Source organism: Capsaspora owczarzaki (assembly GCF_000151315.2).
Source record: "Capsaspora owczarzaki ATCC 30864 unplaced genomic scaffold supercont2.5, whole genome shotgun sequence".
In the NCBI taxonomy this organism is placed as follows: domain Eukaryota; class Filasterea; order Ministeriida; family Capsasporidae; genus Capsaspora; species Capsaspora owczarzaki.
This window is the reverse complement of record NW_011887296.1, coordinates 754,522-781,579: the sequence shown is the minus strand read 5'-3', so window position 1 is coordinate 781,579 and position 27,058 is coordinate 754,522. Positions and strand designations below refer to the sequence as shown.

At 56.8% G+C, this 27,058-nt stretch overlaps 8 protein-coding genes across 8 annotated transcripts; 2 read left to right on the top strand and 6 right to left on the bottom strand.

Moving 5' to 3' along the window:
• Positions 1-39: 39 nt before the first annotated feature.
• Positions 40-2,208, bottom strand: CAOG_03679 (peptidase S8 and S53; the record flags this gene model as incomplete). The annotated part of the gene is made up of 2 exons (XM_004363350.1): positions 40-1,145; positions 1,332-2,208. 2 exons carry the CDS (start codon positions 2,206-2,208, stop codon positions 40-42), a joined length of 1,983 nt encoding a protein of 660 aa, XP_004363407.1.
• Positions 2,209-3,231: 1,023 nt separating this feature from the next.
• CAOG_03678 (retinoblastoma binding protein 7) lies at positions 3,232-5,259 on the top strand. The gene is made up of 6 exons (XM_004363349.2): positions 3,232-4,007; positions 4,175-4,242; positions 4,318-4,444; positions 4,549-4,761; positions 4,866-4,976; positions 5,086-5,259. The coding sequence occupies exons 1-6, from the start codon at positions 3,276-3,278 to the stop codon at positions 5,140-5,142; spliced, it is 1,308 nt and encodes a 435-aa protein (XP_004363406.1). The 5' UTR covers positions 3,232-3,275; the 3' UTR covers positions 5,143-5,259.
• Positions 4,814-6,676, bottom strand: CAOG_03677 (hypothetical protein). Its single transcript, XM_004363348.2, has 3 exons — positions 5,953-6,676; positions 5,681-5,780; positions 4,814-5,610 (listed from the first exon to the last, which is right to left on the bottom strand). The coding sequence occupies exons 1-3, from the start codon at positions 6,660-6,662 to the stop codon at positions 5,266-5,268; spliced, it is 1,155 nt and encodes a 384-aa protein (XP_004363405.1). The 5' UTR covers positions 6,663-6,676; the 3' UTR covers positions 4,814-5,265.
• A 200-nt stretch (positions 6,677-6,876) lies between these two features.
• On the bottom strand, positions 6,877-17,176 carry CAOG_03676 (hypothetical protein; the record flags this gene model as incomplete). Its single annotated transcript, XM_004363347.2, has 7 exons — positions 17,007-17,176; positions 15,890-16,175; positions 8,108-15,747; positions 7,685-7,944; positions 7,377-7,554; positions 7,123-7,269; positions 6,877-7,021 (listed from the first exon to the last, which is right to left on the bottom strand). The coding sequence occupies exons 1-7, from the start codon at positions 17,150-17,152 to the stop codon at positions 6,877-6,879; spliced, it is 8,802 nt and encodes a 2,933-aa protein (XP_004363404.1). The 5' UTR covers positions 17,153-17,176.
• Positions 17,177-17,214: 38 nt separating this feature from the next.
• On the bottom strand, positions 17,215-20,632 carry CAOG_03675 (hypothetical protein). Its single transcript, XM_004363346.2, has one exon. It carries the CDS (start codon positions 20,594-20,596, stop codon positions 17,366-17,368), a length of 3,231 nt encoding a protein of 1,076 aa, XP_004363403.1. The 5' UTR covers positions 20,597-20,632; the 3' UTR covers positions 17,215-17,365.
• Positions 20,633-20,686: 54 nt separating this feature from the next.
• On the bottom strand, positions 20,687-22,860 carry CAOG_03674 (hypothetical protein). The gene is made up of 7 exons (XM_004363345.2): positions 22,751-22,860; positions 22,000-22,118; positions 21,550-21,916; positions 21,388-21,457; positions 21,182-21,311; positions 20,969-21,094; positions 20,687-20,860 (listed from the first exon to the last, which is right to left on the bottom strand). The coding sequence occupies exons 1-7, from the start codon at positions 22,803-22,805 to the stop codon at positions 20,792-20,794; spliced, it is 936 nt and encodes a 311-aa protein (XP_004363402.1). The 5' UTR covers positions 22,806-22,860; the 3' UTR covers positions 20,687-20,791.
• Positions 22,861-23,046: 186 nt separating this feature from the next.
• On the top strand, positions 23,047-26,029 carry CAOG_03673 (Smap1 protein). The gene is made up of 7 exons (XM_004363344.2): positions 23,047-23,089; positions 23,650-23,790; positions 23,894-24,027; positions 24,113-24,265; positions 24,362-24,462; positions 24,563-25,130; positions 25,250-26,029. Exons 2-7 carry the CDS (start codon positions 23,694-23,696, stop codon positions 25,961-25,963), a joined length of 1,767 nt encoding a protein of 588 aa, XP_004363401.2. The 5' UTR covers positions 23,047-23,089; positions 23,650-23,693; the 3' UTR covers positions 25,964-26,029.
• CAOG_03672 (deoxyribose-phosphate aldolase) lies at positions 25,944-26,919 on the bottom strand. Its single transcript, XM_004363343.2, has one exon. It carries the CDS (start codon positions 26,878-26,880, stop codon positions 26,038-26,040), a length of 843 nt encoding a protein of 280 aa, XP_004363400.1. The 5' UTR covers positions 26,881-26,919; the 3' UTR covers positions 25,944-26,037.
• Positions 26,920-27,058: the final 139 nt, after the last annotated feature.

Genomic DNA, 27,058 nt, shown 5'->3' with positions numbered 1-27,058 from the left:
GACGCGAAGGCACTTGCCATCGGGCTTTGGTCGGATGGATTACGCCATGTTCCTCAGACAATACCCAAGACCAGTCGCGGCAAGCGCAGAGGCTCCCAGCAAGCGGTTCATGGGCATGGTGGTGGCCGCAGCAGAGCCTTCCTGGTTGCACTGATCTGAGGGCGAGTCGCCACTGGCACTCGGGGGTTTGAAAACAAACATGTAGGGTATCGGCGTGTCCTTGTCATCGCGCAGCCACGCGGGTGCGGCGGCAATCTGGAACGTGTAATAGCCCGCCGTTCCAAAGTAGACAATCTGCTCGTCATTCCCCACTGTGGTCGAGCTCGTGATCAAGTCCCAGTTGTTGGACGCCTGGTTGAACTTGTAAAGCCCAAGATCAAGAAAATCCGTGCTGGGATCCAAGTCTGGGTTTGGATTGGCACTATTTCCGAGCGAGAGGTACCCGCGCAGCGTGCCAGGGCGGTCGGACTGGTAGTAGGGACTCGGGCTCGCTACAGAGATGGTGGTCAAGTTGATGGTACCCGTGAAGACGTAGCACCCGTTGGCGTTGGGCGTGGTGTCGTTGCCGGTACTGAGATCGCCGCACTGCGTGGCAGGCGTGTTGTCGGTCGTCTGCTGAATCTGCGTCGGCTGGTCAATTGCAAAGAAGGAAAGGATGTTGGGCGAGGAGGCTTCTGCATCCTCTACAATGCCCTTTGTGCCTGCGCACGACAAAATGCTCTTGATCATGTCCGGGGTAAAGCCTGGGTCGAACTGCAAGAGGCGTGCTGCCATGCCAGCCACCAATGGAGCGGCCATGGAGGTGCCGCTAATGGTGCGCGTGTCGGTATCGCTCAGCCACCACGCCGACGTAATATCCACGCCTGGAGCGAACAGCGATACGCACGGACCATAGTTGGAAAAGGTTGCACGAAAGTCCTTTAGGTCTGTCGCTCCGACTGAAACAACAAACTCGTTGCGCGCTGGCGATGAGTTGCAAGCGTCCTCGTTCTCATTTCCGGCAGCCACAGAGACGGTCACTCCCGACGCCACTGCTGCCGAAACTGCCGTATCGAGGGAGATCGAGATGGTACCTCCGAGCGACATGACAGCGACTGCTGGCGGGATGGCGTTCGCAGTGACCCATGCGACGCCCTCGATGACATCTATTGAGGGACGAGTACATGGAGGAAGTAGGGTGGAAGGGAGGGATGGATGGATGGAGGGAGGGACACAAAAATCAGAACAACCAAAAGCAAGCTCCGCAAAGTGACAGAGTTCATTTGGCAAAAACCGAAACTCTCACTTGCTCCTCCTCTCCAACAGCACCACATCAGCTAGCAGACACTTACCGGAGATGGCTCCTTCACCATCGCATCCGAGCACACGTACGGGGTGAACAGTCACATTCTTTGCGACGCCGTACGTTTTTCCAGCGACTGTCCCAGCAACGTGCGTGCCATGTCCGTTGCAATCCTGCACGGAGAAAATACCATCGATCGTGCAGACGCCGTTGCCGATGCGCCCTTGAAACTGCTCGTGCGTGGTGCGGATGCCAGTGTCAATCACGTAAACGTGAATTCCGGCGCCGTCAAAATGATACTTGTAAAAGCCGTCCAGAGGAAGTGCTCGCTGATCGATGCGATCCAGGTTCCAAGGGGCGTTCACCTGATACATTTCAGTCGGGATTTGGGGAAGTGGTTGGTTTTGACGGCGACCACTGATGTGCTTTGAATTGCCGGCGGCAGTCGTTGCGTGGATGTGCATCTTGCCGTCCTGCTCAATCAGGTCAATCGCAGGCATTGTCATCAGCTGCTTGAGCATGTCATCGTCAAATCGAGCGACCAGCCCACCCGTTGCAGAAAAGTCGCGGAGATATTCGACGCCAGGCGTTGACCTTAGCAGGTCGCGCACTGCTTGTTTCGCGCGCTCGTCCGCGGACGCCCGGAACATGATAATGTACTGCTGAGGGATGCCTTCGTCTCCGCGTCGCACAACAGTCGGCTTCTTGTTGCTATCGCTGCCTGCTTGTCCTGGATTGCTGGCATCGCCGGGTGTGTCGCCAGCGTCCGCGCCACCGCTCCCAGCGTTCTTTTGGCCGGATCCCCGTGAGAAAAATCGAGGTCCTGCGCCCGCGGGCTCGTTCAATCCGTGCGTCGGGGGCGGCCCTGCACGGCTGCCTTCATCGCCGGCATCTCTGGCGTAGCGACCGATGGCGGCGTTGTGCATGGTGTCTGGATTCCGGCGGTCGAGATGGAGGGCGAGCGCTGGCGTGAACAGTAGAAATTCGACGGCGCACAAAACTGCCAAAATTGTGAGAAAATTGCCTCGATCACGTCGCCAAAGCATGTGCGATGTGCAACTGGCACGGTGTTGCTGCGATGGAAGGAGGGGAGATGCGCTCACGGCGGAGGGATCAAGACTGCGTAAATCCCCACTTGGTTTATGAAGGCTGCTGCTGCTGCGTCTTGCGAGAAAGCGGCCCATCGTTGCGTCGGAACATGAAAAATCAAACAAGTACAACAACAAGAAAAGGGTGGGAGAGCTATTTGAAAAACCTTCCACGAGGAAACGCTGAGGCTTCTGGAATCTAGGTTGTGGAAGAAACACAAAGCAGATTTGGGAAACTTGAAAAAAAAAAAAAAAAAAAAAGAGTGAAAAATGGTTGAGCGTTCACAAACGACTGTGAGTGCAGTTCCATTCTGCCGTCCATGGTTGGTGTCGAGATTGTACGATTTTCTCCATTGATTCCATTCGAGAATGTAAATGGTGCAGAGCTGAGTTCAGTCGTTTTTGCTCGTTGTATGCATTGTCATTGTTTCCTTCGCTCGCGCTTGCGACCTCCGAGTTCCCTGCCATTTTGTCTACCATCCAACTCGCACAAATGCAACCCCCCAAAACCCCCAACGCACAGAGGGTGAAAATGGCATGTAGTGCGACGCAGCTCAGGGATGATAGTGTTGGACTTTGACCATAATTTGGGCGGGAAGTTTTCGCGCCAAAAAAAAAAAAAAAAAAAAGATAAGCGCGCTCCTCTTCCCCCGCCTCTTCTGAACACCAATCAAGAACGCAACAACACACACCACACGAACACACATACATACGCACACCCATCCATCAGCAGCCCCATGTCACTCTGTGTTTGCTCTGTTGGACCACGGATTGTATCGATTTTTTTTTTTCGATTTCTGTTCGATTTTTTTTTCTTTTTGATCTTCATTCACTCACTTTCTTCGCTGCTTCGCTGTACAGGGTACCCAATTTCCTTCCCCTTCCCACCGAGTGTGATCCATTCCATGTCTTCCTCGAACGCTGCGGACGAGAGCGAGCTTCAGCCTGCGACGGCGGCCGAGATTGCCGCGGACAAGACGATCAACGAAGAGTTCAAGCTCTGGAAGCGCACGGTGCCCTTCCTGTACTCGCTGATGGTGTCGTCTGCGCTAGACTGGCCATCGCTGACTGTGCAGTGGCTGCCGGACGTCGACCGCACGGCGGACAACGCGTACTCGACGCATCGCCTGCTCTTTGGCACGCACACGGAGGGCGAGCCAAACCACCTCGTCGTGGTCAAGGTCAAGATCCCCACCGACGACACGCCAATCAATGCGCGCACGTACAACGAGAGCCGCGGAGAGTACGGCGGCTACAACGGCGACAAGCTCACGCTGAGCGAGCGCGTCAAAATCCCGCACGAAGGCGACGTCAATCGCGCGCGCTACATGCCCCAGGCGCCATCAATGATTGCCACCAAGTCGCCCTCCCCCGACGTGTTTCTGTTTGACCACGACAAGTACTACTCCGAGTTGCGGAATGACGCCAAGCAGCTCAACGAGAAGATTGAGCCCATCCGCCTGAAAGGTCACACCAAGGAGGGCTACGGCTTGTCGTGGAACCCCAACCTCGCCGGCCACTTGCTCTCGGCCTCGTACGACCACACCATCTGTCTCTGGGATATCCAAGGCGCCAGCAGGGAGGCCAAGTCCATTGATGCAAAGCAAATCTACACGGGTCACAGCAATATCGTGGAGGTAGGTCTAATTGTGTGCAGTTTTGTGTTGGGTTGAGAGGGAGAGAGAGAGTTGACACGACGCCCAACGCGTTAGACAACTTTGACTACCACCTGATGGCGATGAATGAGACCCCGCTCAAGTTTCTGAACGGCTACAACTTTTTTTTTTGTTTGGTTGATGCGTAGGACGTGGCATGGCATCCACTGCACAGTGCCTTGTTTGCATCAGGCGGCGATGATCGCAAAGTCATGATGTAAGTTTTGGCGACTTTGTGATTTGATATCCTGTTGTATCATGTTCTGACGATTCCAATCTTATCAACCTGCAGCTGGGACACTCGAGCGCGAACAACGCACCAAGCTTCCCATGTTGTGGACGCACACTCTGCCGAGGTCAACTGTGTTGCTTTCAACCCATATAGCGAGTTTACCCTGGCGTCGGGCTCCTCGGACAAGGTACGAGCTTTTGGTTTTTTCTGCTGTGGTGTTTTTTTTTGTGTTGGTTTTGGCAACTTGCCGATCTCTCGTTCACCTTTGATCCGCTTTGGACCTGTGAGTAGACTGTTGCCTTGTGGGATTTGCGCAACCTCAAAGTCAAACTCCACACTTTTGAATCGCACACGGACGAGGTCTTCCAGATTCAGTGGTCGCCACACCACGAGACAATCCTGGGATCGAGTGGCGCCGACCGCCGCCTGCACGTCTGGGACTTGTCCCAAATCGGCGAGGAGCAATCGGCGGAGGACGCCGAGGATGGCCCACCGGAGCTTTTGGTAAAGAGATCGGTCGCGAGGGGCGTTTTTTTGTCAGCCTGGAGATTCAATTGCTCATCCTTGTACTTGTTCGACGGTGGTGCAACCGTCCTTTGTACTTTTAGTTTATTCATGGCGGACACACATCTCGAATTTCCGACTTTTGCTGGAACCCCAACGAACCGTGGGTGTGTTGCAGTGTCGACGACGACAACATGTTGCAACTGTGGCAAATGGTAAGTGCCACAAAGATCTGAGAGTAGATTGAATGTTTCGGCGACGGGCACAGGTGTCCTCCTCACTTTTTGACTTTTTGACTTTTTGATCCTGTTTGTTTGTCAAAAGGCCGAGAACATTTATGCAGATGCCGATCCGGACGTACCACACAACGAGCTGGAATAATGGCACCGTTGTTGTTTGTACTTGGCGACGTGGCGATTTCGTCCTATTTTCTTGTTATACGCAAAAAATACACGGTCCTTGAACAAGCCTCGTCCTTGAGCAAGCCTCGTCCTTGAACACGCCTTATCGGGAAGTTTGATCATTCTCAAGCGGAATAGGATGCTGGACACTGACGGGCTGCCGCAGGGGCTCTACCAACGCAGCGGTTGACGTGCTATCGGCGGTAGGGTGCAAAGCAGGAGGAATCGTCGGCGGAGCAGCTGCTTGAACAGCCTGGGGCGTCGATTGCGCAGCTGCAAGTCGTTGCTCCAATTGCGCGACTTGCGCTTGCAATGCTTGCACTTGTTGGTCGAGCACTTGGCTGGCGGGTGACTGTTGTGTTTGCGTAGATTGCTGCCTCAGAATGTCGTAATAGTACTGACGGAGGTTGTTGGCAAACACTTGTGGATCGGGATTGAACTTTCCACCCTAGAGGGTTGTGAGTTTTTCAACAATACGACTTCCACGTTAAACAAACGCGAGTTCGAATGCAACGTACGATTTGAATGAGGTCGGTCGAGATGTTTTCCATGGCATCATCCAGTAGTTTGTTCAGCACCAACAGAGGAGCAATCAACGCGAACGCCATGAGCGCCAGTCTAGAGAGCGAGACCAAATGCACACAGCAAGTCCAAATCCATGAGAGATGAGACGAACGGTTCGAATCTCGACCATCGAGAATCGTCAATCATCATCAGTTGTCATCAATTGTCATCACACAGCTATGCCGTGCCTCATTTCGTACAACTATACATGCCAACGGATACTTACACGGAACCAGTTAGTTTGCGAGTGCCGTGATTGAACAAACTGACAAGTTCAATGACTTGCTTGGCCATCACGAGCTGCGAATCCGTCTGCCTGACATCTGCACCACGTTCCGGCATCACCACAACGGAAGCGTCAACATTCGGCGCAGTTGATGATGTTGATGTTGATGATGGCGACTTGAATGCATCCGACGAGTGTACTTCTTGGCGGGTTGCAGCCCTTCCAGTCAATGCAGGACCGCTGTTGCTCGCCAATTCGTTGGAGGGTTCCACAGCATGAATTGAATCCTGGGCACTCGTTCCAGCGAGATGGGCTTCACCGGGCTTGTAGACCATGGTCGCCAGGAATCGCACGCGCTGGTCGACGGAGAGCGATCGCAAGTAATGCTCAAACTCGGCCAGCGCAACGGGGTTGGTCTGAGACGCCAGCATCCGAGACAGATCATGGATGGGCAGCGTGGAGGCAGCAGCAGCAGCAGCAGCAGCAGCAGCAGCGCCGGTCGACGAGCTGGTCGGATCAGCCACGAGCGAGCGAAGCAGCGCCTCAACCTGCTGCGGTGGGACTGCAGCAGCGGCGGCAGCCGTGCTCGACTGGAGCCGAGTCAGGACTTGCACACATTGTACTGTCGGTTGTTGATGCGGCGTCGGGCGAGACGCACTGATGGTGGCCAGCCCTCGTCGAAGCGTCCGAACGCCAACACGCAGCAGCATGGATTCGAGATTGCAGGACTGGACTGACTTTCAAGTTTGTTGCTTGGTTTGGGTTGGACTTGCAGAGAATACACCCACTGGACACAGAGACAACAGCGAGAAAAAGAGAGAGAAAAGATTTCATTTCAAACAAGAAACAACAACAACCAACACAAAGACACAAGAGCATAGACAACAAGAACAACAACAAGAACACCTATGGGACCTCAACATTTTACAAGGCCATCAAGTCATCATCGTCCTCGGAGGCCATGACGCGTTCAAGATCAGTACCGCGACCTAGGCTCGAGTAGTAGGAGGTCTGGGCATTGCGCGAGCACATGGAGAATGGTCGAAGGACAATCGCCATCAACGCCGTCCTGCACACGTATCCAAGGGATGTTGCAAAACAAACAAAGTAAGCCAAAGTACAGAATCGGACGCAGCATGCAAAAAACCGAAACGCCCTCCCACCACATACCTTCGCGACTTCTTTCGCAGCAAGAAGCCCATGGCAAGCACAAGCACCACCAAAATCACAACGACGGCGATAACGGTGACCTGGGTCTTGTTGCTGCTCGCAGCAGAGTTGTTGTTGTCCGTGGGATGTGGCTCGGGTGTGTAGTTGCTGTTTGACAGGTGAAAAAACAGTACGGGTCAGAAATCATCCAAGCAAAACAAACTCGCCTTAAAAAAACCACCAAAAAAACCAAAGCGCAACCATGTCCCACTTACATGCAAGCAACAGAGCTAGCCCAGCTAAACACATAATCGCAGCTCTCCGAACGGTACAGGAAGGTGGGTTCGCCAAGCGAATCGGCACGGCAGCTGAACATGATGATGGACGAGGGCGTGTACTTGACGTCGTCGCATTGCTGGTTGGTGCGAGCAAAAGTCATCGAAAGAGCGCCATCTGTACAAAAGTCCGCAAAACAAACGAGCAAGTGAGAATACTGCTGTACACACCCGCCACGTGCAATGGCCGTGTCATCAACGGAAAAAAACAAAAACAAAGCAAAACAAACCCAAAACCATTGTCATACCTGCTGCTTGAAGGGTGGAGGCAACCTTGCCGACAGCCCTGGAGTAGGTGGGGACGTCGGGTCGCGTCTCGCACACGGCAGTGCCAGCCGGGCATTGAGTCGAAACAGCCTCACGACAAAGATTCAGTTGGTAGCGATACAGGACACCGCCACGATAAGCATCGACAACGTAATTGCTGGTCGGCCGCGACAGACGAGTCACGTTGAACACGTTGCTTGTGAGCGGGTCGTACACGGCGCAGGTTGTGCTTGTTGCAGGACTGTGCGAAAGAACCCCCACCCAAAAGGAAAGCACAGTGAGATGATTGAATTTTTGCCGACGCCCGAGCGCCTTCTTTGCCAACCAGAACAAATCTCCCTTTCCCCGTCCCCCTCCAGCTCCATCAAAGAATCAATCACCATCATCAACAACTGATCACATACGCAGTCACAGGGCAGGCAGCAGAAGTCTTCCAGGTGAACGTGTACTGGCAGTTGTTGGTCACGCCTTCGAACACGGGGCTGCCGAGGATGCCTCGGGCACAGACAAAGTTGATCTTGGTTGTGTAGTAGGTGGTGCCAACGCAGAACTGGTTGCCAGTGTACGTCAAAGAGAGCTTGCCTTCGCCAGTGACTTGGAGTGCACGGGACGAGCGGCCGAGGTCGATGACGAGGCCATTGTTGGACTGGCAGGACGCTGCAGTGTCGCCACAAGGCGAGCCGAACGCACGGTCGCACACATTCAGGAAGAAGCGAGCACCGGATTTGCCAGCGGTTGTCCAGCTGGTTTCCGAGCGCGTCAGGACGCCCAAGTTGTAGTCAAAGCCGTTGGCAGCATCATGCGCAGTGCACATGCCTTCGTTCGGGTTGGGTCCGCACGCGGCAGACGTCTCCCAACGCAGATAGACATTGCAGCTGTCCAGAGTGACAAAGACAGGCTGGCCCAGCGAGGCAGTGTTGCACGAGAAGCTGACAATGACGTTGCGCGAGCCCGAACCGCAGGCGGCGCCTCCAGACATGTTCAGGGAGAGCTGGCCGTTGGAAAGCAGCGGCGTGGTGCTTGCATGGCCAAGAACAGTGCCGGCAGCGGGCGTGGAAGTCGAGGCAAAGCGACAGGCACCAGCAGAAGCATCCGTGCCGCACTGGGTCACAAGGGGCTTGCACATGTTGATGGTGTACTTGTCAGAGCCCACCAGGAAGGAGTAGTCAGTCGTGCTGGCCAGCGGGCGCAGGTCGTAGATGGCACCGCTGGAGGGGTCGGCAACTTGGCAGTCCGTGCCGGTCGTGTCGTTGGCGGGACCGCAGGCCGCGGAGGTTTCCCAGAGGAAGACGTACTGGCAAGACTCGGTTTCGGTAATAAAGACGGGCGAGCCAAGCGTTTCGGCCTTGCAGGAGAACTTGATCAGCGTGCTGCGCTGGTAGGCATTGTTGTGGCAGGGCGTGCCGCCCACATACTGCAGCACAATGGTGCCATCAACAACGGAGGGTGCGGCTGGCAGACCAAGGTTGTAGTTGGTGAAGGTGGCATCGGACGGGCTGGTCTGGCATGCGCCGGACTTGGGATCGCACGAGACACCGGCAACCGGGTTGATGGCGTGGCAAACGTTGATGAGGTACTTGAACTTGCCGTTTTCACGCGTGTCGAGAGCCTCCCAGTTTCCAGACGTGCGCGTGAGCGACGAAAAGTCGTACTGCACGCCCGAGGTGGGGTCCGACACCAAACACTCGATCGAATCCGCGGGTGGGCAGGCAGCGTCAGTGGCCCAGGTGAAAAAGTACGTGCAGTCGTTGGTTTCCTGAACAAAGATGGGGCTGCCAACCTTGCCACGAGCGCACGTGAAGGTGATGACGGTCGAGCGGTTGAATGCGCCATCGTGGCACGACGAGCCGCCAGTGTACTGCAGCGAAATGACGCCGTCGTTGAACTTGAGCGAGGACGACGCGACACCACCGTCCTTGCCGAACGACGCGTCAGAGACCTTGGTCTGGCAGACAGCCGACTTGCTGTTCTTGCAGGGCGCGACCGAGCTGAGCTTGCCGCACACATTCAGGTGATAGCTGTAGTCGCCGGCACCGACAGTGTAGTCGCCAGTGGTCTTGGTGAGGCCGCTCAGGTCGTACACGTTGTTGGTGCGAGGATCAACAACGCGGCAGTCGTCGGTGACGGGCGTCGTGTTGTTCACTGCGCAGGCAGCAGCCGTGTCCCACTGGAAGACATACTGGCAGTCGTCCGTCTCGGCAATGAAGCGGGGGACACCCAGCGTGTCTGGCTTGCAGGCAAAGGTAATGAGCATGCTGCGGTTGTACTGGCCCTGGTGGCACGAGCTGCCAAGGTCGTACTCGAGCGTGAGTTGGCCGTTTTTGATCGTGGGACCAGCAGGGAGGCCAAGGTCGTGGCCAAACGTCGTGTCCGACGGCTTGGTCTGGCACGCGCCGCTACGAGCAGGGCAAACACTCGACGAGGACGAGGTCGGGTTGAGGGCGTGGCACACGTTGATCAGGTACTTGTAGGTGCCGCCATCGCGGGTATCAAGTGCCTCCCAGTTGCCGGTCGACTTGATGAGAGGCGAAAGATCAAACTGCTCACCAGTCGCGGGATTGAATGTGAGACACTCGATATCCGTGTCGGCAGGGCAAGCAGCGTCAGTGGCCCAGTTGAAAACGTAGCCGCAGTCACCGGTTTCGAGGACGAAAGCCGGGGCGCCCTTCTGGCCAGGCGCGCACGTAAACGTGATAAGGGTCGAGCGGTTGAACGCGCCGTTGTGGCACGCCGAGCCTCCTTCGTACTTGAGGCTGATGGCGCCGTCATTGTAGGTGAGCGAGGTGCTGATGCGTCCAGCGAGCTTGCCAAAGCCGGGGTCGGTGGCCTTGGTCTGGCAGGCGGCGGCATTCGGCTCGGCGCACTTTGAGTGGTCAACGAGGTCGCGGCAAACGTTCAGCTGGTACACAAAGCCATCAGAGCCAGTGACGGCATAGTCCGATGCGCTTGAGGCCAAGGAGGACAAGTCAAACACATTGTTGGTGAGCGAGTCAACAACGCGGCAGTCTCCGTTGCCGGTGCCGTTGGAAGGGGCGCAGGCCACAGAGCTTTCCCACTGGAAAATGTACTGGCAGTCGTTCGTCTCGGTGATAAACTTGGGAACGCCGAGCGACTCGGGCTTGCAGGTGAAGGTAATCACCATCGAGCGGTTGAAGGCGTTCGAGTGGCACGGCGTACCGAGATCATACTTCAAGGTGAGAACACCGTTCGCAAACTGCGGGCCGGAGGGGCGACCCAGACTCCAAGAGTTGAGCATGTTGCTGGTCTGCGCTTGGCAGGCACCAGACTGAACCGAGCAGGATGTGCCGGCAACCGGGTTGATGGCGCGACAAACGTTGATAAAGTACTGGAAGGCGCCGCCATCGCGAGTGTCGACCGCTTGCCAGTTGCCAGAGTCACGGGCCAACGGGTTCAGGTCGTACTGGATACCGGTAGCAGGATCGCGAGCAATGCATTGGATGCTGTCGCCGGCCGTGCATGCCGCGTCGGTAGCCCAGGTGAAAAAGTAGACGCAGTCATCAGACTCGGAGACAAAGACAGGGGAGCCCTTCTGGCCACGGGCGCATGTAAAGGTGATGATGGTCGAGCGGTTGAATTGGCCATCGTGACACGACTGTCCGCCATAGTACTGCAGCGAGATGATGCCATTGTTGAATGTCAAGGTCGAGGACACGGAGCCACCGCTCTTGGCAAAGCTCGCGTCCGAAGGCTTGGTTTGGCACATGGCAGCGTTGGGGTTGTTGCCGCACTGGGTGTTGGTCCGGCCGCAGACGTTGAGGTTGTAGACGTAGTCGCCGGATGCAATCTGGTAGTCGGATCCGCTGGAGGTGAGCGTGGAAAAGTCGAAAACGTCGCCCGTGAGCGTGTTGGTCACGCGGCAGTCGCCCGTGGTGCCGTTCGAAATGGGAGCGCAGGCAGCCGACGTTTCCCAGTTGAAGACATAGCGACAGTCGGGAGTTTCGTCAATGAAGGTGGGCTGGCCCAGCGAGTTGCGCTTGCAGGTGAAGGTGATGAGCATGCTGCGGTTGAAGGCATTCGAGTGGCACGGGGTTCCGAGATCGTACTGCAGACTAATCACGCCGCCAGCAGAGATGGTCGGGGCGGCCGGGTAGCCGAGGCTGTAGACCTTGCTCGAGTTGGAGTTGGAGACTTGGCAGCCACCAGTGCGCGAATTGCAGGCAGCCGTGGCGGCGGTCGGGACGATCGCGTGGCACACGTTGATAAAGTAGCGATAGTTGAAGCCTTGGCGCGAGTCGAGCGCCTCCCAGTTGGTGTCTGCGCGCGTCAGCACGGACAAGTCATACATGGTGTTGGATTTGGGGTCGCGAACAACGCACTCGAGAGCATCCGACGAAGGGCAGGCAAAGTCGGTTGCCCAGGTGAACGTGTAGGTGCAGTCACTGGACTCGGACACATACACGGGAGCGCCAATCACACCGCGGGCGCACGTGAACATGATGATGGTCGTGCGGTTGAACTGGCCATCGTGACACGACTGTCCGCCAGTGTACTGGAGCGTGATGACACCGGACGAGTACGAGATCGAGCTCGTCTGAGGAGTCGCCAGACCAGTGGCAGTGTCTTTAAAGTTGGGGTTGAGCGGCTGGGTCTGGCAGGCCATGGCCGAGGTCGCAGTGCCGCAGGGGGCCTTGAGCGGCGCGCAAACGTTCAGCTTGAAGATGTAGCCGTTCCCAGCCACAGAGTAGTCGGCCTGGTAGGCAGAGAGCGGAGAAAGGTCGTACACTTCATTGGTAAGCGGATCGACGGTGCGGCAGCCGGTCGAGGCCGTGCCATTGTTTGCGTCGCAGGCCACGGACGTTTCCCACATGAACATGTACTGGCACTGGTCAGTCTCAGTCACAAACTTGGGAACGCCGAGCGAGCCTTGCTTGCACGTGAAGGTGATCAGGACGCTGCGGTTGAACTGGCCATTGTGGCAGGACGAGCCCAGGCTGTACTGCAGCGTCAGCGCGCCGTTGGTGAACGTGGGCGCGGCGGGGAGACCCAGGTCGTGGGCAAAGTCAGGATCAGTTGGCTTGAGCTGGCAAGCCGCAGAGCGAACGTTGCACTTGTTCGAGTACGCGTCTGGGTTGATGGCGTGGCAGACGTTAATCAGGTAGCGGTACGAGTCGCCCTCGGCAGAGTCCAACGCTTCCCAGTTGCCGATGGTCTTGATGAGCGGCGACAAGTCGTACTGGCGACCTGTGGTGGGATGGGTGGCCATGCACTCGAGCTGGTCGCTGGGAGGGCAGGCAGCGTCGGTGGCCCAGTTGAAAATGTACACGCAATCGGCCGATTCTTGCACAAAGACGGGCGCACCGACTTGGCCGCGAGCGCACGAGAAGATGATGAGCGTGGAGCGGTTGAATTCACTGTCGTGGCACGCCTGGCCGTTGTCGTACTCGAGGGTGATGAAGCCGTTCGAGTAGGTCAGCTCGCCGCCAGTGACACCAAGCACCTTGCTGAAGGACGAGTCGCTGGGTTTGGTTTGGCAGGCAGCCGATTTGCTGTCCTTGGACGAGCACGGCGACGAGGCAGGCAGAGCTCCGCAGACGTTCAGGTCGTACTGGTAGTCGCCCACCGTGACCGAGTAGGAGCCGGTGGTGCGGGTGAGGCCAGAAAAGTCGAAAATCTGGTTGGTGCTGGGGTTGGTGACGCGACAGTCGCCGGAAGAGCTGCCGTTGGTGGGGGCGCATGCAGCCGAGGAGGCCCACTGGAAGACATACTGGCAGTCGGCTGTTTCGGTCACAAACGTGGGGACACCAAGCGTTTCGGCAGCACAAGTGAAGGTGATGAGCATGCTACGGTTGAAGGCGTTCGAGTGGCACGGCGTGCCAAGGTCGTACTCGAGCTTGAGCGAACCGTCAGCGAAGACGGGCGCTGCAGGGCGACCGAGACTGTAGGCCACAGAGAGGTCGGTGGCAAGCGCCTGGCACGCACCTGCCTGAACTGGGCAAAGCGAGCCGGCAACCGGGTTGACGGGCTGGCACACGTTGATAAAGTAGCGGAAGGCATAGCCCTGACGGGAGTCGGACGCTTCCCAGTTGCCAGTGGCGCGGGAGAGCGGCGACAGGTCGTACTCGATGCCCGTGCTGGGATCCGTGGCAGCACAGTCAATCTCGTCATCGTCTGAAGGGCGGCAGGCAGCATCGGTGGCCCAGGTGAACAGGTACGAGCAATCGTCCGTTTCATCGACAAACACGGGCGCGCCAACCTGGCCGCGAGCGCACGTGAAGGAAATGACGGTCGAGCGGTTGAACTGGCCGCTGTGGCACGACTGGCCGTCCGGGTAGGTCAGTGTGAGGACACCGCCGCTCGAGTAGGTCAGCCGCGAGTTGGCCACACCAGCAAGCTTGCTGAACGTAGCGTCAGAGGCCAGCGTCTGGCAAACGCCTGCGTTGGCAGAGGTGCACTTGGTGCGGTCGACGAGCGGCGCGCAGACGTTCATCTTGTAGGTGAAGCCGTCGCTGGCAGTGACCGAGTAGTCGCGATCAGAGCGGGCGAGACCCGAGAGATCAAAGACATTGTTCGAGATGGGGTCTGTGACGCGGCAGTTGCTGCCAACCACGTCGCCACCGCCAGGGTTGAGGACGCATGCGGCCGACGTCGCCCAGCTAAACACGTACTGGCACTCGGGCGTCTCAGTGATGAAGGTTGGGACACCCACCACACCAGGGTTGCAAGAGAAGGTGATGAGCATGGAGCGGTTGTACTGGTTGTTGTGGCAGGGCGTGCCAAAGTTGTACTGCAACGCGACACCGCCGTTGAGCAGGTAAGGGCTGGAGGGCACACCGAGATGGAAGGCAGCAGCAGGCTGGTCATTGCGGGTCTGGCAAGCACCCGCCTTGGACGAGCAGTTGAAGCCGGGCGTGCCGGTCGCGACGGGGTTGACTGGTCGGCACACGTTGATCAGGTACTTGAAATAGGCGCCTTGGCGCGTATCGACGGCCTCCCAGTTGCCATTGGTGCGGGTGAGCGGGGACAGGTCAAACTGGTTGCCGTTGGTCGGGTCGGTCACAGAGCACTGAAGGGTGTTGTCGTCCGGATCGGCGGGGCCGCAGGCAGCGTCGGTCGCCCAGTCAAACAAGTACGAGCAGTCGCCAGTCTCGTCGACAAAGCGAGGAGCGCCGACTTGGCCACGAGCGCAAGAGAAGGTGATGAGCAGCGAGCGGTTGAACTGGTTGTTGTGGCATGCATCGCCAGTGGTGTAACGAAGTCGCAGAATGCCGCCAGCGTACTCCAGAACGTCTGTGGCGGCGCCGAGACGGAAGGAACGGCCGTCGGACTTGGCGGTCTGGCACGCGCCCGTCCGGCTGTCCACGCAAGTGCCAGGGGTGCCGCCGATCGGAGCGCACACATTGATGAGGTACGTGTAGTCGTCGTCTTGGAACTGGTAGCCGCCAGTGGACTTGGTCAGGCTCGACAGGTCGTAAATCACGTTGCTCGACGTGTCCTTCACGCGGCAGTTGCCGAGGCCGATGTCGTCCTCGTCCACGCAGGCAAGAGACGTCTCCCACTGGAAAATGTAGCGGCACTCGTCGGTCTCAGTGATAAACTTGGGCTGACCGAGCGAGCCTGGCTTGCAGGTGAACATGATGAGCGTGCTGCGGTTGTAGGCGTTCGAGTGGCACGGCGTGCCGCCAGTGTAAATCAGGTTGATCGTGTCAGTGGCGCCATCCGCCGAGCCACCGTCGGCAAGAGCGAGCGAGGACGACGCCGCGCCGAGATTCCAAGTGCTCGTGCCACCGCCAACCTGCTTTTGGCAGCCACCTTGATCGGCGCCGCAAGTGGAGCCGTCAGCGACCAGTGGGCCGCACACGTTCAGGGAAAACTCGTAGTTTGTGCCACTCATGCTGCCGAGCGCCGACCAGTTGCTGCCCGTCTTGCGAAGCGGCGACAGGTCGTAGCGGACGCCAGCCTTCGCGTTGGTCACCGTGCAAGCGTCCGTGACGGGAGGCGTGACGCCACCCGAGCACGCAGCCGCGGTCGCCCAGCTTAGAATGTAGCGGCATTCGGGGGTTTCCTCGACAAAGACGGGAGCGCCCTGTGGCGGAACAAGCAAGCCATCAAAGAAAAAAAAAAAAACCAAACCCGGATGAGGTTGAGGTGAAATGGCACAAACAAGCGGCAGCAGCAAGAACCAAAGCAGCTGATAATATCAGCTGCGTGTGGAAAACGCGACCTACCACTTGGTTGGGGTTGCAGGTGAAGCGAATCAGGACGGAGCGGTTGTACGCGCCAGAGTGGCAAGCGTCGCCGCCCTCGTACAAGAGCTGCAGCCCGCCGTTGCGGAAGGTGGGGCTGGAGGCCTTGCCCAAGTTGAACGAGCGCGAGCCCGCACCAACTGCCTGGCAACCGCCCGAGTTGGTGTCGTCGCCAGTCGTGCAGCTGTCCGCCGGCTGGTCATTGTAAGGCCCGCACACGTTGATCCAGTAGCGGTGCTCGCGCGACAGGTCTTCAACGAGCCAGTTTCTAGCGACAAAACATCCACACAAGGTACGCAGAGTGAGTTTTGGACCGTGTGTTTTTTGGTTGGTGGTTGGTTGCAGATCAAATCAACGATTGTCTCAAAAGCCCAACGCAGCAAAAAGCACAGCCATCTTTTTTTTTTTTTTTTTTTTTTTTTTTTTTTTTTTTTTTTTGGGCCAACGTCATTGTCGCACTAAAACGCATGACTGCAGTAGTTGCATTTGAAAGCGCCAGGAGTCGGATCGCCTGTTTCTTGGCGTTGTGGGATCTCGAGTCAAACGCGAGAGAGAGAGAGAGAGACAGCATGACCAACAGGGCGAAGGGTCTTCGCGCATTCGCTGCTATCAAACCGGGGGAAGGAATGGCTGTAATGATAATAAGAATAATAAAAAAAAAAAATAATAAAAAAGTGATGTCGTGCTCTTCAATCTGGTCTTCCGTGTCGTGTGCAGAGCGGCCGTTGCAGCATTGGCACGAGTCAAGCAGCGACACAACGGACGCAGCCGTCGGGCTGTTGAGACTTGGCTGCGTCTCGTCCCAACGCAGCGATCGGGCGCTTGGAAAACGAGCAACATCACATGTGTGAAAGGTCGCCCTTTTTTTTTTTTTTTTTTTTTTTTTTTTTTTCGATGCCGTTCATACACAGGAGCAGTGGGTCCTGGCTCACGTTGAACCCTCCGCCTCGACGGCATTTGGTCTCGGTGGGGATTTGCAATCGCGAGCGAGCAGAGAAAAGGGATGCGAAGCAAGCAAGCCAACGAAAACAGGGCAAAATCCAAAAACGGCCACCCAAGAGTCAGCGATTGTGCTTCCAGGCCGGACCAGCGCGCTTACCCGGTGGTCTTGTAGAGAGAGGAGAGATCGTAGTTGGTGGAGGTGGCCGAGTCGACTGCCGTGCACGCGATGGGAGGAGTCGCAGCGACTGCGCAGTGAGCAGCAGCAGCGCTCAGCACGAGCAAAAGCGCAATGGCTGCTCGCATAATGGAAAAAAAAAAGGAAAAAAAAAAAAAAAAGAAACAAAGAAAATCAATGAATGAACTGCTTTCGATTTCGATTTCGGTTTCGATTTCGAGCTTGAAAACAACACAACATCAACCACGTTCAACGACTCGAACAGGCGCACACACAAAATTCACGAATTCTCTACAAAAATGTACAAGAGTAGTGCCCCCAAAGGCTACAGTACTACAGAACTACATGCGCTGCTGTTGCTGCAACATTGCGCTCACATCCAAAGTCGTCGCCGAAAAGCTGGCGGACGAGCCATTGCCGTCCAGGTCGGCAATAACGCAAATGTTGGATGTTGCAATGTCCTCGCAGCGACCTTGGAAGACAGAGTTGCGATAGAATTGGACTTGCCGCTGCGCCAAGTCAATCAGCATGCCGATCGCATCGTTGGTGCCCCATGCAGTCGGGCTGATCGCGGTGACACGGACTCCGCGCGACGAGATGACGCCTTCCATGCTGTACGACCACGTAGCAGGTTGCTGGTGGCTCGGGGTGGTGTTCAGCAGACCAAGGTCGGCAATGCCAATCCCTCCACAGCAATGTAGCTTGTTGATCAGCACTTCCACGTACACGCGCGAGCACTCGGACAGGGAAAACGTCTCGACAGACCGAACAAGGCGGTGCTCGGGGGTCAAGACGGTAAACTGGCGCTGCTCGGCCGTGTACCGGACATTGTTGTTGACGATGGAACCAGAGGCGCTTTGGGTGGCCGTCCCAGACACTGAGAAAGTCGGTGCGCTGCTCGACGACGACGACGGAATGCCAGAAGAGAAGATGGTGGTTGTCGGCATGCCGCTGTTGAACGTCGCTTGCGCAGCGGCAGTCGAACTGACCGTCGGCGCAGCAAATCCGGGTCGGTGGTTGGTGCTGCTAGGGACTGACTGATTGCTGGCCGCAGTAGCCGTCGTCGTCGTCGTCGTCGTTGCAGCATTCGGTGCCGGTGATGAAAAGGCGGCAGCGTGTGCACCAACCCAGATGACTGGAGGGGCCACAGCCATGGCTGAAAACACATTCGAGGCCGACGACGGGATGTCCGAGAAGGAGAAGGCCCCACTCGACGTGGAGGCACCGCTGCTACCGCCCCGGGTGGCGTCAGTGTTGCGCAGCGGCCCAACATGCCAGCGCAAGATTGGCGTTTGCAGATAGGTCTTTCGTTGAGCCAGTTCGGTTCGCACGCGCTCTGGCGCGGCAGTGCTCGAAAAGACCGCGCCGGCTTGTGCATGCACGCCTGCCGGCGCGCGCTCCAGTCGCCAGCAGCGAGCAAGCGTGGCTTGAGCAATCAAGGCCGGCGGCATCGAGGGTTGCATCGCGGCCAGGGTCAACCGCTCCATGGACAGCCACGTAAACCGACATGCCGACCAAAGTCGCGACACGTCCGCGTCCGTCATGTGCCAACGGTGCGACGAGTTTTGCAAGTACTCTTGAATGACGTCGTACACGACATCCTCTGTATGCGCCGCCAAGGCTTCATGCACGAGAATGTTGTAGAGAACCTCGCACGGGACGTCGTCGAGCTCGCCGACCTGCCTCAGAAAGAAGGACTCGGCAATGGACTTGGAGGCCAGCGCAATGACACGCTGATTGCGGTGGGCGCAGGCGCTGAGCAGAATTGGAACGGCGCTATCCCGAGCGACGTCCGAGAGGACGGCAGTTAACGAGTCAAATTCTTCGTCAGAGAGGGCATCATCCGTGGAGGTGGACGGATGCTTCTGGTCGAGTACCGGCGACATGGTCAAGGCAGGTGTGGCGCCCGCGGAATTGTTGGCAGGCACGGCGTCCGCGGAATTGGGGGCAGGCACGGCGTCAGCGGAACGAACGAGCGCGTCGCTGCCGCACTGCGACGCTGAAGCAGTCGGCGGCTGGCTCATCCCAACGACAAAGACGCAGCTCTTGCCGACTACCGGGACGGCCGTAGCAGTGCCGTTGGAGGACGTCGCTGGCGTCGAGGCAGGATTGGCGTCTGAGATGGACGGGGCAGTGTCTTCGCTGTGACAGAGCGGCAGTGTTTCGTTGGCCAGCAGATAGGAGCAAATGCAATGGGAAATGTTCGCCGGAGGTGCATGCATACTTGGATGCTGGAGCAGTTCAATCAAAGTGCCTACCGGAAGCACGTTAAACTGATCGGCAGCGTACTGAAGAAAGTCGGACGCGCAAACGGCGAGCGCGCGATCGTACAGTTGGCGCAGCGCCAGAACCAAGCTGTCAGCGAGGTAGACTGGCGCCGTCCACGTGGACATGGTCTCGTCAATAAAGCGCATCAAGCGAGCATGAAGATCTGCCATGCAGAGCTGATGGGCGACCCGCAGCATTGGCACCGCCGTGCTCGAGGTCACGGCGTCCCAACTACCGTCATACATGTAGTCCAGCACGAGCGGGAAGACTGGCAAGCACGCTTGAGGAAGATACAAGATGGTGGTTCGGCTCTGTCGCTCTGTCGACTCGAGCGGGGTCTGCATGAGCGTTCTGAAAAACCCAGAACCGCGGCTGCCAACGGCCAGAATGCACGCGTGCACATGGTAGGTTGCCTCCCCGGGCTGCGTCAATGCAAGGGGCATCGGAGGTGGGTGTTGCTGAGCATCTGATCTGTCTGTCTGGGACTGCCCTTGTTGTTGGGATTGCTGGTGCTGTTGTTGCTGCTGAGATTGGGGCTGTTGTTGCTGCTCGTGCCGCAAACCCCGAAAAGGAAGTCGAATGGCCGGGCTTCGCGGATTCGGCTGCTGGTTCTGCTGCTGATGGTGATGATGGTGATTCTGGTGATGGTGATTCTGGTGATGAGTGTGGTGGTGGTGTGGGTTGTGCGTCGCATGCTGTTGTTGTTGTTGTTGCTGTTGCCGTGCAGGATGAGCTGACGCTATGATGACGCGAGTCGGAGTTGCCGCTGGCAATGCTCCTTGCACAGGGCCCGCACCAGCCCGAGCGCCACGCACTTGTGCATTTCGGTTGGGTCGCAGCGGGGTCGGGGCAGCAGGTCGGGGCGGCTGTACGGCTGCTGCGGCTGGCTGCGGCGTTGTTGTCGGCGTTGTCACAAGAGCCACAGGAGCGACTTGCAGGGGTTCACCGACCGCTGCTGCTCCGTTCGCACCGGGAATCACGCCAGCAAGTGAGCTTTGACCCTGCTGTTGCTGCTGCAGCAGTCCTGGTTGCTGAGCCTGGAGCGGCGGCGGCGGTGGTGGGGAGGACGTGCCTGGTTTTGGCGGGGACGCTGTATCGCCTCTGGTCACAGTGGTCGTTTCAGCTGCTGCGTTCTCAGCGGCCGACGACTCGAGCAGCGCAGGCACGTCACCATACTGGCACCCAGAAAGCGCAGCATCCTGCACAACCACAGTCCAGTCTGCAAAGGTGGAGGCGGGGTCTTCCCGCCAAGTGAGGCGGCCCATCGGGACGTGTGCCAGCATTGCCGTCACGTCGTCTTCCATTTTGTTTGTGAGAGTAGGAGTTTGGGGAAAAAAACAAAAGGTAGACTGAGAGTGCAGAAGCTCGCGAGCGTTGCATGAAGATGGATCATAAAAAAAAGGATACTTGTATTTGCAACAGAAAAAAAGAACACCTCATGAAACGGAAAACAAAACCCCACCAATGAGAGCATTTCAAAACAACGGCGTTTTGTGTGTTTAGTAGTTGAACTTGATGGTCTGGGTGATTTCACTGTACGAAGTTGCATTCAGTGCGAGGTGGACGGGCTGCACCAGTCGAATTACGAAAACGGAACCGACCAAAAGGATGCAAAAGTGAGAATCTCTGAAAATGCGGCCATTCAAGCTCAAATTCACGACTCGATGAACACTTACGCCAATAATCGGGGTGATGGCACCCTTATGTGTGGAGACCTTGGCCTTTGCCATCGGCTTGACCTGATCGCCAACCCAGGTGATGGAGACAAACTTGACGTTGGTGATGCCCTCATAGACGTCGGTCTGTGCGAGAGAGTGTGAGCCAAAAAGCGATACCGCGCAGTGCTTAAAGCATCGGGAACAGTGCCGAGAGGAGAAAGTTGGACTTACGGTGCGCCAGAGAATGTAAGCAACCATCTCAGTGGTAATGTGCTGCCGGAGCTGGTCACGGTCGCCAGAGCCGGAAGCAACGGCGATAATGGGCTTCTTGACATCGTTGTCCTGGTAGCTCAAGATGGTCCTGCAGGAGTGACACAACCGATGAGACGAGGCGAGCGAAAGAAACATGGCCCCCGAGCGTCCTTGCGCGTACTTACCAGGTGGTCTCGGTGGCGTCATTTCGGACATCAGCGATGGCCTCGGCGGCAGAGTCATCAGCTTGAACAGCTGAAAATCCCCCCCCAATAAAAACGAAGAAGAAAAAGTCAGCTCTCAAACCAAAATCTTCCATTCCCAACACAAGCTCTGCACACACGTACCGACGGCGTCCTTGTTGACACCAACCATCGGTGGGGCCTTGGCGCCAGTCTTCGAGTTGAGAAGAGCCTCCTGGCTGGAGGGCGAGGCGGTGAAGGTGCGCGCTTGGCGGGTGGCGGCTTCGAGGGGGTCGAGAACCTTCTTGCCAGTGCCGCTGGCATCGGCCAGCTTCTCTTGGATGAGCTGCTCGGAGATTTCGTTGTGTGCTGAAATGTCAAAGTCAATGTGGTAGGGGTGGAAGCGCTCCTGAACGGCGCCGTGGACGACACCAAAGCGGCCCTTCTTTGCGAACGGAACGTCGTTGCCATTCCAGTGAACATAGACAAACTTGACAGTGTGGCTCAGATCGACCTCCTCGGACGTGCGGGACTGTGGCCCACAGAGCGATTCGGTCAGTGACTGTTGTCGATGGAAAAAAAAAAACAAACCAAAAAGCTGATTGCTTGACTTACACAGTGCGTATTGGAACTGAGCATTGTCGAGGCGCTCGAGCAGCTCATCGAGACCGCCCTCGCCGGTTGCTTGGAGCTCGACGACGTTCGGGTTGCTTTCAGCATGTCCGAGCAGCAGCCTGCACAGAAGAAGGTCGCAGCACAATCAAGCACAAACACAATGGTTGAGTTTTTTTTTTTTTTTTTTTTTTTTTTTTTTTTTTTTGTATGGGAGTTGCATTGAGCTTCCAGTTTAGGCAGGTTTCAAGTATTTTTTTTTTTTTCCCTATGCTTTTTAATTCTTTTGTTCCCCTTCTTTGTCTTGTTTTCGAGTGGATTTGGATGCATGTTGGCAACATTGCACTGCAAAATGGATGATTTGTCACAATCCTTGCTTTCGAAGGCGGAGGCGGGGGGATGAACGAAATGACGAAAGAGCGGAAGGACAAAGTGAACGACATTCCACGAATGGAATGGAACCGCAAAAAAGCATGCGGAATCACGGTAAAGTGCAGCTGCAGAGTGCAGTGGAGATGGGGTGAATGAAGGCGATGGAAGTTGAAACGGGAGTAGAGGAGAAGCGGGGAGAAGCGGGGAGAAGCGGGGAGAAGGGGAGAAGAGAAAACACATCTTGGCCGAACTGTGAGGCCGTGCCACTCTCCGCCCCGTCTTCTTGCGCTGACTCACACGATCTGACTCTGCAGCAGAGCACAAAAACAGACCAACTGGCAGGAAGGGGGAGAAGGGGGGAGATGTCAGATTCGCGCTTTACCAGGTGGTGCTGTTGCTGTCAGCGCGGACGCTGGCAAACGCTTGCTTGATGGCATCGTCGTCAACGAACGAAACGGAAGTGGACATTTTGCGTGAGTCTGGATTGGAAATCTGGAGTGAGCGGCGTTTCGTTTCTACTACTACGACTACTTTGGAAGACATGTCTACTGTACTTCGACTCAGCCAAGCACACTGTGGAAGGTCAAGCATACTGGACAATCTGAATCAGAACGAACAATTTGCCAGCGGATTCAGCGCCCAGTTTGGAGCACGGTGGTCACTGATGCCATTTCAACGTCGTGTAGTGCATGCTCATTCATTCTTTATTTTCCCCACTTCTGTAAGTTCTCAGAATCTTCTGGAGGCGTTGTTGGGTGACATGCGATTCCTTCCCCCACCGCTTTTTAAAACGTCAGCGGCGACCTTGCAAAGTTCTCCATCAACGCGCAAAGAGACTCGAGGTCCGCTGCAGATCTCACAGAGCGGTGATGGTGGTGATGATGATGACGGTGACGGTGAATGGAGACTCGCGAAGTCCTTCAGCGTCAAATTCGATGACACGCCGAACGCGCACTCTGCGAAAACGCGCACTTATGGCATCCGCATCCTCTCTCTTCTCTCCACCTCGCCCGCGCTTTTCTAATCCTCCCTCTCTATCTCGTCTTCCATGGATGGTCGTTTTTGTTTGCACCGAGCAGTGGGAAGTCGTCCTTTGGGCGAACAGCTTGCTTTCCTTCCCTTTTTTTTTTATTTTCCTCATCTCCGCTTCCTTTCCCCGACCACGACCACAACCCCAGCCAAACTCATCCAAGCGCATTGCAACGCTCCATCCTCCGTTGTGTTGTGATGGTGAGTGCCTCTGACCCCCCCCCCATCCTCAATTTTCAACTTTATGAGCAGAATTCTATTCAAAGCAGATCATTTTTTTTTTTTTTTTCCCGCTGATGTCGACTTCGATTCGCTCCGACGCCGAGGCCAAGCAGCTCCAGGAGCTTCTCAAGCTGGATGGCAATCGCACGTGCGCTGACTGCGGCGCCAAAGGTAGGAGCTCCCAAGCGAGACCCGCTGACAAGAAGAAGCCGCTAAAATTGTGTTGCGCCTCACCATCTCGATTTCACTATGTTGCTGTTGGTGTATGACGCAGCACCCAGATGGGCTTCGCATACGCTCGGCGTGTTTCTGTGCATGGAATGCGCAGGGCATCACCGCCAGCTTGGCGTTCAGTACTCGCGCATCAAGTCCGTCTCGCTCGACACTTGGACGCCCGACCAAGTCGAGGTAACAGAACAAAATGGTCATTGTTGAAATCGCTTTGCAACTAGCACCAAATCCTCCGTCCTCCGAATGCCTTCTTCTTGTCCAGGTCATGCGCAACATGGGCAACACGCGCAGCAATGAGCTGTACCTGGCGCGCGCACCCAAGCCATTCAACCTGCCAACGGACATGGACAATTTTGTGCGGCGCAAGTACGTCAAGCGCGAATGGCACGTAAACGCTACGAGCGCTCCCAGCACTGTAAGCCCTTCGCTTGCGGGGTTTTGTGGCTCTACAAAGAAGGTTTGATTGGCAGCCAAGGACTCACAAGCCCTGCATTTGCCCGGAACATCTCAGTACACGCACGCTCCGGCTCACACGGCGGTCGAATCTGACTTCCGTCCCATCCCCGGCAGTCTTGCCGACAAGTTTTCTGCACAACTCGCACAGCTGGAAAGGTGTGGGCACCGGCGTTCAATCTTGTTGCGTGCAGAGCTCGAACCGAAACTGATTTTTTTTCTGATTATTGTTTTGTGTTTTGGCCTTGTTCGTTCCCAGCATGGGCTTCAAAAACCGCGACTACAACCTCCGATCTCTCGAACGAAACAAGGGCGACATTTCTGCCGTTGTGGAAGACATCACCACGAACAACATCCCTTCCCAGACGCAAAACACGGCATACCAGCAGGCGCTTCGCCTGCTTCTCAACATGGGTTTCAAAGATGACCTTGCCACACACTATGCGTTGGAGAAGGCGAATGGCGATGCTAATCGTGCTGCAGACGAGCTGTTGACGAACGCAGCTCGCGAGTCGGGCGATGCACCACCTGCCCGTCCTCCAAAGCCGTCGACGCCGAGCGCAGCTCCTGCCCGTCCGCCGCAGCCTTCCCCGGCCCGTCCCCCGAACGCCACGTTCCAACCCGACCCGAACGACCTGTATGCGACCGTGCAAAAGCCCGGTCGCGGTGCACCGGCTGCAACAGGTGGCAACAGCTCGCTGATCTCTCTCGGTGAGCCCGCCCGTCCCGCTCCTGGCGCGCAGGTCGCTTGGAACAGCGTTGCTGTTGCCAATGCCCCGCCGCCAGCCCCCGCACCCGCTCCTGCCCCTGCACCCGCTCCCGTCGCTGTAAGTACCTCAAGCAAAACACCCCCCCCAAAAAAAACAACGAAACCCCACATCCTCGAGAAAACAGACCCACTTACTCACTTACTTTTGCCCTGTTTGTGGGGGGGGGGAATTGCCAGCTCGCTCCCGGTGACCCCTGGGGTGGCTCACCCGCAGTGACCTTCCCGTCGCAGCCGTCAACCTTCCCCGGCGCTGCCAACAGTCCCCGCTTCGTCGTCGTCGGCTGCGGCAAGCTCGAGCAGCCCAGCCAATGCACCAAAGCCATCCAAACAGGACATCATGTCGCTCTACAACATGTCTTCGCCTGCACAGGCCCCTGTGGCTTACGTGCCGGTGGTTGCCACTCCAGCCGGATATGCACTTGGCACTCCTGTTCACGCTCCCAACCCTTACGCCTCGCCGAGCAATGCGTACGCCGGTGCGCCGTACGGCGGTCAAGCTGCGGTCGGCTTTATGCCCTCGCCCGGACAGCCGCAGCAAAACTATGCGGCTGCTTACAACCCAGCCTTCGGCGCGCCTCACGCTTCCGGCTACGGCGGTGCTCAACAAGCTTACAACCCCGCTGGTGCACCTTTCAGCCCCGCTGGTGCTGCTTTCAACCCTGCTGTGAATGCCAATGGTCAACGGACGTTCGCAGCCACCAATCCCTTTGCGTAGTTTGCGTCGGTGCTCGGACGGCAGCGCTAATGGATCTCTCTCGCCTCTCTGTACAAAAAATGGTTTTCTTTCCGTCCTTGTTTTGGTTTTGTCTATTGCGCAAATGTGGCGCTGTGGGGTTTATGTCATTTGTGTGTATGACATGTAGCTTTTCCAGGCCTTTTTTTTTTTTTTAAATGTTCTTTGAAGTTGCGTTTGGAGATACATAAAAAGTAGACACAGTAGACACACCAATACATGACTACACTGCTTAGTAGTTGCTCGTGCTTGCCGCAGCTCCGCTTGACTCACCCGGCTGATGATGCTGAAGCCCTGAAATAATGGCGACTCCCGACGACGTGCCGAGCCGCGTGGCACCAGCGCGGATAAATTGGAGTGCTGTCACAGTATCACGAATGCCGCCGCTCGCTTTGATGCCAACCACACGTCGGGGTGTTGAGCCGTCTGCGAACGCAAGCTCGATGCCTCGTTGCATGGCTTCGACGTCCGCCAGAGATGCGCCTCTCGCAGCAAAGCCCGTGCTTGTCTTGACCGTGTGAATGCCTGCTTGGACTGCGATGGTCGAGCAGCGCTCAATCTCGTCGGGGGTGAGCAGCGCTGTCTCGAGAATGACCTTGACCAGTCGCGCCGGGCCCGCAGCAGCAACGATCGCCCTGTACTCGTTGCGAGTGTCCGTCCAGTTTGCGTCCTTGACCCATCCGACGTTCTGCACAAAGTCAATCTCGTCTGCACCGGCTGCGACCGCGTCCGCTGTCTCGGCGACCTTGGCGGCGGTGGTCATGTAGCCGTTTGGAAAGCCAACCACGGTGCACACTCGGACCGCAGCACCAGCAGCATCTGCTTTTGACAACTGCGCTGGCAGCACCAGTAGCGATCGCGCCAGAGCCACGCGTGACGGCGGGATGCAGACCGACCGGAAGTCGTGCTCGCGTGCTTGGGCACAGAGCGCGACGATGTGAGCAGTCGTGCACTCTTGCTTGAGCTGCGTATGATCAACCAGCAGCGCGACCTTGCACGCAGAGTGATCGCCTGCCACAATGGCACGACGCGCATCGGCGTCGGCAGCCAGGATGGTCGCTGGACTGAGGGACATTTTGCTTCCAAGTGGCTCAGAGACCAAGGAGGAGTGAGGATTTGAGGAGTGCCGTTCCGATCGGCATTTCATACATGAATAGATGCGTTTGGGGTTGTGTGCCCTTCATACATGCGGAGTAGCACTAGCACTAGGAGCAGTTCTGAGTGAGCCAGAGGACTGCATAGGCACAACTTTG